General features: G+C 48.8%; 1 protein-coding gene across 3 annotated transcripts in view; it reads right to left on the bottom strand.

Annotated features, from left to right (window-relative positions):
- The window catches only part of med23 (mediator complex subunit 23), a 98,023-nt gene extending 89,210 nt beyond the window's left edge, over positions 1-8,813 (bottom strand). For 2 of the 3 annotated variants that reach the window (XM_080192435.1, XM_080192436.1), the window contains exons 1-2: positions 8,180-8,813; positions 6,409-6,440 (exon numbers count right to left, since the gene is read on the bottom strand). In XM_080192435.1, coding sequence (XP_080048561.1) covers positions 6,409-6,440; positions 8,180-8,320 — 173 coding nt within the window. In that variant the 5' untranslated portion in view covers positions 8,321-8,813. The remainder of the gene's footprint in view (positions 1-6,408; positions 6,441-8,179) is intronic. The other variant, XM_080192437.1, reaches the window with a different exon arrangement.
- Positions 8,814-12,543: the final 3,730 nt, after the last annotated feature.

Raw genomic sequence — 12,543 nt, 5'->3', positions numbered from 1 at the left:
GATGGCGAATCGAGTAAAGAGGACTGTAGACAGGGCTTTAAACTAATTAGGTGGGGGGGAGGGTGCGAGGGTAGGTGACGTTACGAGGTCTAAAGTTAAGGATAGGGTACAGGTAAGGGAAGAGGCCGAGGATGTCCCAATAATAGAGGGAGTAGGGGGCGTGAGTATGGTTGGTGGCGTTACGGCAAATAGGGTCCAGGTGAAGGCTGGGATGAAAGCGCTTTATCTGAATGCATGAAGCATTCGGAATAAAGTGGATGAGCTGGTGGCGCAGATCGACACAAATGGATACGATCTGGTGGCCATTACAGAGACGTGGCTGCAAGGTGACAGGGACTGGGAGCTGAATGTACAGGGCTATCAAGTGTTTAGGAAGGATAGGCAGGAGGGAAAAGGGGGAGGCGTAGCTCTGCTGATTAAGGATAGCATCACGGTGGTAGCAAGGGATGATACTGGAGCCAAGGAGCAGAGGGTGGAATCGTTGTGGGTGGAGATTAGGAACAGCAAAGGGAGGAAGACGCTGGTGGGTGTCGTCTATAGGCCCCCAAATAATGATCTGGAGGTGGGGCGGGCTGTTAACACGCAAATAAGTGCGGCGTGCAGGAATGGAACAGCGATAATTATGGGGGATTTCAATCTACATATTGATTGGTCGACCCATGTTGGACGCGGTGGGCTCGAGGAGGAGTTCTTGGAATGCTGCCGGGATAGTTTCCTGGAACAGTGCGTGTTGGAGCCGACGAGGGACAGAGCTATCTTGGATCTCGTGCTATGTAATGAGGCGGGTAGAATTAGGGACCTTGTGGTGAAGGATCCTCTTGGGGAGAGTGATCATTGTATGGTGGAGTTTCTGGTGCAGATGGAGGAGGAGAAAGTGGGTTCCCGGACACGCATACTTTGTTTGAATAGAGGGGAGTACGGTAGGATGAGAGAAGAATTGGCGAATGTGGACTGGGGGAGCGCGTTGGAGGGAGGGTCTGCTGAGGAGCAGTGGAGGATCTTCAAGGAGATCTTTCTTGGTGCTCAGCAGAAATTTATTCCGATGGTCAAAAAGGACAGTAGGAGAGGTAATAAGCCGTGGATAACGAAGGAGGTGAAGGAAAGTGTTAAATTAAAAGCGGATGTGTTTAGAGTAGCTAAGAGTAGTGGGCGAGAAGAGGATTGGGAGAGGTTTAAATGTCAACAAAGATTGACAAAGAAGTTGATAAAGAAGGGTAGGAGAAACTATGAAGCTGGGTTAGCGCTTAATATAAAAAAGGATAGCAAGAGTTTTTATAAATATATAAAAAGAGGCTGGCTAGAGTGAACGTTGGTCCTTTAGAGGATGAGAAAGGGGACCTAGTGGTAGGGGATGGGGATATGGCTAAGGTATTGAATAACTTTTTTGTTTCTGTCTTCACGGAGGAGGACGTGAATAATTTGCCAGGTGTTAATGATGGAAAGGTGGTAGGACTGGAGGGTCTTAATGACATTACTGTTACAAGAGAGGCGGTGCTCGACAGACTGGAGGGGCTGATTGTGGACAAGTCCCCAGGACCGGATGGAATGCATCCGAGGGTTCTGAAAGAAATGGCGGAGGTGATAGTGGATGCCTTAGTGGTTATTTTCCAGACGTCGCTGGATTCCGGGGAAGTGCCGGAGGATTGGAAAACGGCTAATGTTACGCTGTTGTTTAACAAGGGTGCCAGGCAAAAGGCAGGGAATTATAGGCCAGTTAGTTTAACGTCTGTGGTAGGTAAAATGTTAGAATCCGTCATTAAGGAGGAAATTGCGAGGCATCTTGAAGGGAATTGCTTGATAGAGCAGACGCAGCACGGTTTCATTAAAGGGAAGTCGTGTCTGACAAATTTACTGGAGTTCTATGAGGATGTGTCTAGGGCGGTGGATAGAGGAGAGCCGGTGGATGTGGTCTTTCTGGATTTTCAGAAGGCGTTTGACAAAGTACCTCACAAGAGGTTATTGCAGAACGTCGAGGGACATGAAGTTGGGGGTAGGGTGTTAGTGTGGATAGAGGATTGGTTGTCAAATAGGAGGCAGAGAGTGGGGGTCAACGGGTGCTATTCGGATTGGCGGATGGTGACTAGTGGAGTGCCCCAGGGGTCGGTGCTGGGGCCTCAGCTTTTTACCATTTATATAGATGATCTGGAGGAGGGAACCGAGTGTAGGGTGTCGAAATTTGCTGATGACACCAAGATTGGGGGAATGGCAAATTGTGCGGAGGGTGTGGAGAGTCTGCAGAAGGATCTAGATAGGCGGGGCAAATGGGCCAGGAAATGGCAAATGGAATTTAATGTTGGCAAGTGTGAGGTGGTCCACTTTGGTAGGAATAATGGTAGGAAGGACTATTACTTGCATGGCGAAAAACTGCAGCAGGCGACGGTGCAGAGGGACCTCGGGGTCCTTGTGCATGAGTCGCAAAAACCCAGCTTGCAGGTGCAGCAGGTGGTCAGGAAGGCGAATGGGATGCTGGCCTTCATAGCGAGGGGGATTGAATATAAAAGTAGGGAGGTCTTGCTGCAGCTGTATAGGGCATTGGTGAGGCCGCAGCTGGAGTACTGTGTGCAGTTTTGGGCGCCGCACCTGCGCAAAGATATTTTGGCCTTGGAGGGAGTGCAGAGGAGGTTTACTAGGCTGATACCGGAGTTGAGGGGGTTGAGCTATGAGGAGAGGCTGAATAAACTAGGCTTGTACTCGTTAGAGTTTAGAAGAATGAGGGGAGATCTCATTGAGACGTATAAGATGATGAATGGGATGGATAGGATAGAGGTGGAGAGACTCTTCCCGCTCAAAAAAGACAGTAGGACTAGGGGGCACAGCCTTAAGATAAAGGGGGGGCGGTTTAGAACGGAGTTGAGGAGGAACTTCTTCACTCAAAGGGTGGTGAATCTCTGGAATTCTCTGCCCGTTGAAGTGGTGGAGGCTACCTCGCTAAATATTTTTAAGACGCGGGTTGATGGGTTTTTGATAAGCGAGGGGATTAAGGGTTATGGGGAGAGGGCGGGAATGTGGAACTGAGACACGACAGATCAGCCATGATCTTATTGAATGGCGGGGCAGGCTCGAAGGGCTAGATGGCCTACTCCTGCTCCTATTTCTTATGTTCTTATGTCTGCTACCTTTTTTTAAAACAGCAGCGTAACATTAGTCGTTTTCCAATCTTCCGGCATTTCCCCGGAATCCAGCGAATTTTGGTAAATAATCACTAAGGCATCCACTATCACCTCTGCCATTTCCTTCAGAACCCTGGGATGCATTCCATCTGGTCCTGGCGACTTGTCCACCATCAGTCCCGTTAGTCTATCACTTGCACACGATACAGACAAAACATGCCTTTTATAGAGAAAGAAACGAGAGAGTGCAGAATGTAGTGTTACAGTCATGGCTAGAGTGTAGACAAAGATCAACTTAACGCAAGGTAGGTCCATTCAAAAGTCTGACAGCAGCAGGGAAGAAGCTGTTCTTGAGTCTGTTGGTATGTGACCTCAGGCTTTTGTATCTTTTTACCCAAGGCAGGTGAAAGAAAATGTCCAGGTTGCTTGGGGTCCTTAATCATGCTGGCTACTTTGCCGAGGCAGCAGGAAGTGTAGACAGAGTCAATGGATGGGAAGCTGATTTGCATGCTGGATTGGGCTACATTCACAGCCTTTTGTGGTGCCTTGCGCTCTTGGGCAGAGCAGGAGCCATACCAAGCTGTGATACAATCAGAAAGAATGCTCTCTATGGTGCATCTGTAAAAATTGGCGAGAGTCGTAGCTGGCATGCCAGATTTCCTTCGTCTTCTGAAAAAGTAGAGGTGTTGGAGGGCTTTCTTAACTATATCATCAGCATGGGGGGGGGATCAGGACAGGTTATCAGTGATCTGGGCATCTAAAAATTTGAAGCTCTCAGCTGTTGATGTAGAAAGGGGGATGTTCTCCTTTACTCTTCCTGAAGTCAATGACAATCTCCTTCATTTTGTTGCTGCACCAGTTAATCAATCATATTCCTGTACTCTGTCTCGTCATTGTTTGAGATCCAATCCACTATGGTGATGCCGTCAGCAAATTTGAAAATTGAATTGGAGGGGAATTTGGCCACACAGTCATAGGTGTATAAGGAGAATAGTAGGAGGCTGAGAACACAGCCTCGTGGGGCAATGATGTTGAGGATGATTGTAGAGGTGGTGTTGCTGCTTATCCTTACTGATTGTGGTCTGAGAGTTAGGAAGTTCAGGTTCCAGTCGCAGAGGGAGGTGCCGAGGCCCAGGCCGCAGAGTCTGCATATGAGTTTTGTGGGAATAATAGTTTGAAGGCTGAGCTGGAGTCGATAAATAGGAGTCTGACATAGGTGTCCTTGTTATCTAGGTGTTCCAGGATTGAATGCAGGGCCAGGGAAATGCTGTGGACCTGTTGCAACAGTAGGCAAACTATAGTGGATCCAGATAGTCCATAAGGCTGGAAATGATTCATGCCATGACTAATCTTTCGAAGCATTTCATGACGATGGATGTCAGAACCATTAGCCAATAGACATACAGATACGCTGCTTGGTTTTTCTTAGGTACCGGGATGATGGTCATCTTCTTGAAGCAGATAGGGACCTCAGATTGTTATAAAGAGAGATTGAAGATGTCTGTGAATATCCCCACCAGCTGACCCAAGCAGGGTCTGAGTGCACATCTGGATACCCCATCCGGGCCAGTCGCTTTTTGTGAATTGACCTTCAAGAAAGCTGCTCTGTCATCTGCAATGGTGACCCCAGATCCAGGTTCATTCAGGACTTCCAGGGTGGAGGGCATGCTCTCGCTGATCTCTTGCTCAAAACAAACGTAGAATGCAATGAGTTCATCAGGAGGGGAGCTTTAGAGCCAGCAATTTTACATGCCTTCATCTTGTAGCCTGTTATGTCTTGCAGCCCTTGCCATTGTCAGCGGGGGGCGGTGTGGCTAGCCTGGGACTCTAGCTTGGTCCGGTGCTGTCTTTTGACATCTTTGATGGACCCCTAGATCCTATCTGGCTTTCTTGTATAGGTCAGTGTCGCCTGGGTTGAACGCCTACGACCTGGAGTTCAGCAAGCAGTGGACATCCCTGTTCATCCGTGGTTTCCGGTTGGGAAACACACGGATTTGCTTCTTTGGCACAGAGTCGTTTAAACACTTACTAACAAAGTCAGTTACTGTAGCGGCATATTCGTTCAGGCTGGTTGCAGAGTTTTCAAATACCGACCAGTCCACTGACTCCAAGCAGCCCCGTAGGGGATCATCCCATTCCTCAGACCAACACTGCATGACTTTCAGATGACACTAAGGTGAGTGGTAGAGAAAAGTATGCAGAGGACATTGAAAGTCTGCAAAGGGATATAAATAGTTTAAGTGAGTGAGCAAGGGTCTGGCAAATGGAGTACAAATGTTGGTAAATGTGAGGTCATCCATTTTAGTCAGAATAACAGCAAAATGGACTATTATTTAAATGGTAAAAAAATTGCAGCATGCTGCTGTGCAGAGGGACCTGAGTGTCCTTGTGCATGAATCACAATGTTGGATTGCAAGTGCAGCAGGTAATTAAGAAAGCAAATGGAATTTTGTTCTTCATTGCTGGAGGGATGGGGTTTAAAAACAGGGAGGTTATGTTACATCTGTATAAGGTGCTGGTGAGACCACACCTGGAGTACTGTGTACAGTTCTGGTCTCATTACTTGAGAAACGATGTACTGGCACTGAAGGGAGTGCAGAGGAGATTCACTAGGTTGATTCCAGAGGAGCAGATTAAGGACTGAGTTGAGAATGAACTTCTTTATCCAAAAGGTTGTGGTTGCAGTTGTTTATTGTGAGGGAAATTGATTACAAAAAGAGGGGTTATGCTTCAGCTGTACAGGGCACTGGTGAGACTACATCTAGAGTATTGCATACAGTACAGGTCGTCTTATTTAAGAAAAGATGTAAATGCTTTAGCAATTTGGAGAACTGGGCGGCATGGTAACAGTGGTTAGCACTGCCGCTTTACAGCACTAGGGATCTGGGTTCGATTCCCAGGTCAGGATGATTCCATGACCAAGTACCCAAGAGAAAACAAGGCCCAGAGGCTAAAAGAAGAAACAAGGAAATAGGAGCAATAGACTAAACGCCAAAGCAGCTGCCAAAGGGCTGATATGAAGAGAAAGGAAATTCAGGTTACACAAGGATGGCAGAAGTCAGTCAGCGTTGAGTATCCAGAAATCAATATCCAGATTCAGAACTATTACAGGTAGGGAACGGTTTGAAAAGGGCAAAGTATGGACACTGGTGAATGTTGTCTAAAGGAACCAAAGCCAAGGAAAAGTAGAGAGCCCACTAGGTGCCAACAGAAGTTGATCCTGGAGTAAAATGACGATCACCTGTGCCTAAACTCCATCGTGACATTATACAATTAAAAAGTGGAAGTATGCACTCACCCAGCAAAGGCTTCCTCGATTACTTCTGTTTTCTGCAAAATAAAATAATGTAATAACCAGGTGAAATCTGGATAAAAATGAGGAATGCTCGGGGAACAACAGGACAGGAAGGATTGTTAAAGGGGAGTGATGGGGCAAGGGAAAGACATAAAGCTTAAACAAAGGCTATCAATCTGTCAGTAAAATGTCATGAAAGATGCATTCAGCCTCAAAGTACCTCTTTATTAGTTGCAGAAGTACAGAAGTATTTTCATACTATAACCCAAGGAAAAGATTGGTACTGAATTCTTGACAAATACTGAGTTGCCTTAACCCTCGGACAAAAAAATTCCAACTGGAGGATAGCATAAATATTGTAGGAAAAGAATTACTTCGTATCCATCGCACTGCATGTTTTCTGACATTTCTGTAGTTGTACTTCTGTTTGCTGCAGCTGTTTTACACTTCTGAACATTCACTGGCCAAAATCAGTCTTCTCACAATAAAATAGTATGGGACTGGTGTGGAATGAAAGCCAGACCTGGTAAGGATGCCAAATTCCTTCCGTGAATGACTTTAGTGACCACAGTGAACTTGTTCAATATTTGGATATTTTTAAGGTATCAGCCAAGAAATTACCAAATCTCTTCAACTCAATTTCACAATTTGCAGGAGCAACGCTCATGGTGCGCAGGAAGTCCAGAACTAGGGTCACAGGCTAATAATAAGGGGTATGCCATTTGGGACTGAGATGAGGAAGTGAGGAAGAACTTTACTCAAAGTTGTAAGCCTGTGGAATTATTTACCAACCCAGCCTAATGGTGCAATTTACTTCCTCTCCCTCCACATATACCCTCACTATCCCTCCCTGGCAGCTCTCCTGCTCCCCCGCCCCCGTCCCCCGCACCTTGCTCTCCCCCCCATCCCCCGCACCTTGCTCTCCCCCCCACCGTCCCCTGCACCTTGCTCTCCCCCCCCCACCGTCCCCTGCACCTTGCTCTCCCCCCCCCACCGTCCCCTGCACCTTGCTCTCTCCCCCCCCCCCGTCCCCTGCACCTTGCTCTCTCCCCCCCCCCCCCGTCCCCTGCACCTTGCTCTCTCCCCCCCCCCCCGTCCCCTGCACCTTGCTCTCTCCCCCCCCCCCGTCCCCTGCACCTTGCTCTCTCTCCCCCCCCCCCCGTCCCCTGCACCTTGCTCTCTCCCCCCCCCCCCCCGTCCCCTGCACCTTGCTCTCTCCCCCCCCCCCCCCGTCCCCTGCACCTTGCTCTCTCCCCCCCCCCCCGTCCCCTGCACCTTGCTCTCTCCCCCCCCCCCCCCGTCCCCTGCACCTTGCTCTCTCCCCCCCCCCCCCCGTCCCCTGCACCTTGCTCTCTCCCCCCCCCCCCGTCCCCTGCACCTTGCTCTCTCCCCCCCCCCCCCCGTCCCCTGCACCTTGCTCTCTCCCCCCCCCCCCCCGTCCCCTGCACCTTGCTCTCTCCCCCCCCCCCCGTCCCCTGCACCTTGCTCTCTCCCCCCCCCCCCCGTCCCCTGCACCTTGCTCTCTCTCCCCCCCCCCCCCCCCGTCCCCTGCACCTTGCTCTCTCCCCCCCCGCCCCCGTCCCCTGCACCTTGCTCTCTCCCCCCCCCCCCCGTCCCCTGCACCTTGCTCTCTCCCCCCCCCCCCCCCCGTCCCCTGCACCTTGCTCTCTCTCCCCCCCCCCCCACTGTCCCCTGCACCTTGCTCCCACTCCACTGTTCCCCACACCTTGCCCTGCCCCCATGCTCCTGGCCCCTTCCTTTCTCCCCCACTTACCACCACCTCCTCGAAGATGCTCTGGAGCTGCGTCTCCATGGAAACCGCCATCTCGCGGCTCCGGCCTGCCCTCTCCCCTTCAATCCATTGGAGCCGCGAGCAGCTTCCGCTTCCGGTATGATTCGCTCCGTCTCCTCTCATCTTCCGCCGCGCCACCGTCCTCAGCACTTTGGTTCCGGCCTGCTGGGACCCGCCATGTCAAAGCCGCCGGCTCAAAGTTTACTCCCACTCGGCGCTAAGTTTGAACCTGAATCGAAAACCCGACGCTTTGGAGGAAAGCTGCGTCTTTAACGCTTGCGAAGCACTCTGAACAATGCGCCAGGCTTTTGCAGTCAGGCAGCAGCCAGTTGGAAGCAGTGAGCAGAGGGCCGCAGTTTGCTGCTCAGATGGCAAAAAAACTGCTTCGAGGAGCGGCAGTGAACTCCGAGTGCTGGCGCCCTCCAGCGGCACCTAGGACAACTGAGCCCCGGAAAATCCAGACAAACCTGGAGTCAAAGTGGAATTCGTACCCTGGGCACAATCCATCCCAGTATCAGGAGCCAAGGGGAACTTTGAGTCCACGTTCCTAAAGTTTATTTTTATTTGTGTCAAAAGTATAGCTAACATTAACACGCTGTGGAGATGCCGGCGTTGGACTGGGGTAAACACAGTAAGAAGTCTCACAACACCCGGTTAAAGTCCAACAAGTTTATTTCGTTGTTTATTTGATAGTAAGCTTTTCCGAAAGCTTAGGGTTTACTATCAAATAAACTTGTTGGACTTTAACCTGGTGTTGTGAGACTTCTTACTAACATTAACAATGCAATGAAGTTACTGTGAAATTCCCCTGGTCGTCACAGTCCGGTGCCTGTTCAGATCAATGCGCCTAACCAGCATGTCTTTCAGACTGTGGGAGGAAACTGGAGCACCCGGAGGAAACCCATGGAAACACAGGGAGAATGTGCAAATTTCACACAGATAATAACCCAAGCCGGAAATCCAAGCCGGGAATCCAACCCCGGTCCTAACGCTGTGAAGCAGCAGTGCTAACCACTGTGCTACCATGCCGCCCATAGCCTTATTTAAGTATGAAAATTCATGTTTCATCTTGTTTCGGTATTGTTCATGGATGGCATTTTTTATCATTATTATTTTTTAATGGGATATGGGTGTCACTGTGATGCCATCACTTATTACAACATCCCTAATTGCCCTTGAGAAGATGGTGGTGAGCTGCCTTCTTGAACTGATGTGCTCCATGTGCAGACACATGCACAGTGCAAGGCTCTCCCATCATTGAGACTGGGGCAACTTGTGGATTCTCCTCAGTTATTTAATTGTCCACCACAATTCAACATTGAATGTGGCAAGATTGTAGAGCTTGGATCTGATCCATTGGTCAGATCCAAGCTCTACAATCGCTTAGGCCGGTCTCTTCTGTTTTGCATGCAAGTGATCCTGTGTCATAGCTTTACCAAGTTAACATCCCATTTTAGGAATGCCTGCTGCTGCTCCTGCCATGCCCTCCTGCGCTCTTCATTGAACCAGTGTTAATCCCTTGGTTTGCTGCTAATTGTAGAGTGAAGGATTAGCTGCCCATGATGTTTAAGAGCCTGCCATATAAGCTCATTGAAAGAAATCAAGTTACAAAGGATACATTTTTAAAAACTCAAGAATTTGCAAAATGCCAGAAAAATGACCGCTACATGCTGAACCTAGAAAGCTGGTTGTAATTTGAAGTGAGCCTCTGAGCAAGCAGAAATGCAGGAAAGTTTGTAAGGCACACTGAAATATGTAAGTTTTTTGCAGCATTTTTGCTTTGATCCTGACTTTCTTTTGAAGGTTAAGCCTAAAAATTGAAGCTTCAATGCCTGGTTCCAGATTATTAGGTGGAAACGAGGAGGACAAGACTAACATTTAAAAATTTAGTGTGCAACCAGGAGAACACAACGTCTGAAACACTTAAACCTAAATTAAGGAACCTCATATAATCCAACATTACAGCCTTTCTGGCAAGATTTTAATCTACAAAAAGACTGGAAAAGTCAGGTGGGCGAAGATAGTCTAGATGACAGGTTTATACACTATTTCCAGGGTAGTTTCTTAGAACAACTTGTTCTGGAACCAAACAGATAACAGAATATACTGAATTGCAATAAAACGGGATTAAAGATCTTGTAGCAAAAGTGCCCCTAGGTAGCGGCAACCACGAAACGATTGAATTTTACATTGAGTCTGAGGGAGAGGGGAGTGATCCAAGACTGTTTATAAATTTAAAAAGAGGTCAGCTATGGGGGCATGAAAGGGGTGCTGGCTAAAGTGAATTGGCGAATTAAAGGATAGATCAATATTGTTGCAGTGGCAAACAATTACAGAATATGTGGAATAGTACATTCCAACAAGTAAGAAAAAGTTGAAGGGATGGACACACCATCCGTGGTTAACTAGAAAGGTTAAAGTCAGTATCAGACTTAAAGAAAAAGTATATAATTGAGCATATAGAGGCGGAAAGTCAGAAGGTTATACAGAATATTACTGAAGGATTACTAAAGATTAATAAGGTGAGAAAAATAGAGTCTGAGACAAAATTAGGCAGAGTTTCTATAAATATTTGAAAAGTAAACAAGTTAACAGAGCATTGGCCCAATAGAAAGTGAATCTGGAGAATTAATAATGGAAAAGAAAGAAACTGTAGATCAACTGAACGTATATTTTGCACCAGTCTTCACTATAGAGGATACAAGTAATATCCCGGAAGCAGTTGGAAATCAGGAAGGAAATGGAAGGAGGAGGTCATAATGATTGTAAGTGTAAATTGTTGGAGTTGTGGAATGATAAGTGTCCATGTCCTGTTGGACTTCATCCTGGCGTTTTAAAATTGTTGATGCATTGGTTTTAATTTTCTGCAACTCCCTAGATTCAAGAAGGTTCCATTAGATTACAGGATAACAAATGTAATTCCCATATTCAAAAAAGGGAGAGCGAGAGAAAGCAAGAAGCTACAGGCTAGTCAGCATAACATCTAATAGGGAAAATGTTAGAAGCTATAATTAAAGAAGTGATAGCAAAGCACTTGGAAAAGTTTGCGGTAATCAGGCAGAGTCAACATGGTTTTGTGAATGAGAAATCATGGCCATGATTCTCCCATCGCAACCAGCAAATTTTTTGGCGGGTCAAGCTGAGAAATGTGCACGTCGGCAGCGCCATCGCATGCCATGGGAGGCAGCCTCATGGGCAGCTGCTTCCTCCCCTCGTGGGCAGCGCTGTCACGCACTGTGGGAAGCAGCCTCAAGGACTCCCACTTCCCCCCACTCCCAGGTAGCGCAGTCGCGCAGTGCGGGAGGCAGTCTCAGGGGATTCCTGCTCACCCTCCTCCTCCACGGCACTTTGCAGTGACATTGTCTTGCTGCGGGGTGTGGTCAGGGACTCAACTAAATGTGGGTGTTCCGGGGTGGGGAAGGAGTGTACCATGTGCTGGCTGATTCCAAATGTGCAGGGCGCAGTGGATGGTACACACATTGCCTTGCAGGCTCCACTTGCAAGGCCACAGCAATTTTTGAACCAGAAGAGGTTCCATTCCCTGAACGTCCAAACTGTCTGCGATCAACAACTGAAGATCATGTAAGTCGATGCATGCCACCCAGGGAGTGTCCCTGACAGCTTTGTGGTCCAGCCGTTGGACATCCCTGGGCACTTTGACCAGCTCAGGCTCCCGGGATGGCTACTGGGTTACAAGGGATACCCACTAAGGTAATGCCTGATGATGCCTGTGTGGAGGCCCGAGACCGAAGTGGAGACCCGCTACAACGAGGCTCATGCAGCCACCTGGTCCGTCATTGACCGGTGCATCAGCCTGCTGAAGATGCGATCCTGCTACTTGGACTGCTCTGGGGGGCCCTCCAGTGACCTTGTCCATGCTTCACACCTCATCTTCGTTCGCTGCGCTCTGCAGAAAATCGCCAGCAGCATGGAGACCAGCTGGAACAGAAGGAGGAGCACTGAGGGGCGAGGTGGGTGTCCACCATATGAACAACTGGAGGAAAGATGGCAGGCGGCGATGGCAGGTGTCCGACAGGGAAAGGCAGGAGGGACGCCTTGATTGCAACCCACTTCACCTAGCTGGTACCTTGCGGTGAGGGGGGTGGAACCACCACACCCCAGGAGCAAGTGCAGCCACTACTCCTCCTCCAAACCAACCTGGGCCCTCAATACACCATATCATCCTTCCCCAGCCTTTCTCATCACACCGCCCTTTCTCCCAGAAATATCCGGCCTGGGCTGGCAATAGTTGTGAGTCATGGTTGAAGGCTGGAGGATGAAGATTGCTTGCTATTGTGCACAGTGGCATCCTACCCCTAGTGCAACTCAAGTCTAACTCCTACCTG

This window comes from Carcharhinus amblyrhynchos, chromosome 7 (genome assembly GCF_965287045.1).
Source record: "Carcharhinus amblyrhynchos chromosome 7, sCarAmb.v2.hapA, whole genome shotgun sequence".
In the NCBI taxonomy this organism is placed as follows: Eukaryota; Metazoa; Chordata; class Chondrichthyes; order Carcharhiniformes; family Carcharhinidae; genus Carcharhinus; species Carcharhinus amblyrhynchos.
Note: the sequence above shows the minus strand (reverse complement) of the source record. Positions and strands in the feature narration are given on the sequence as shown.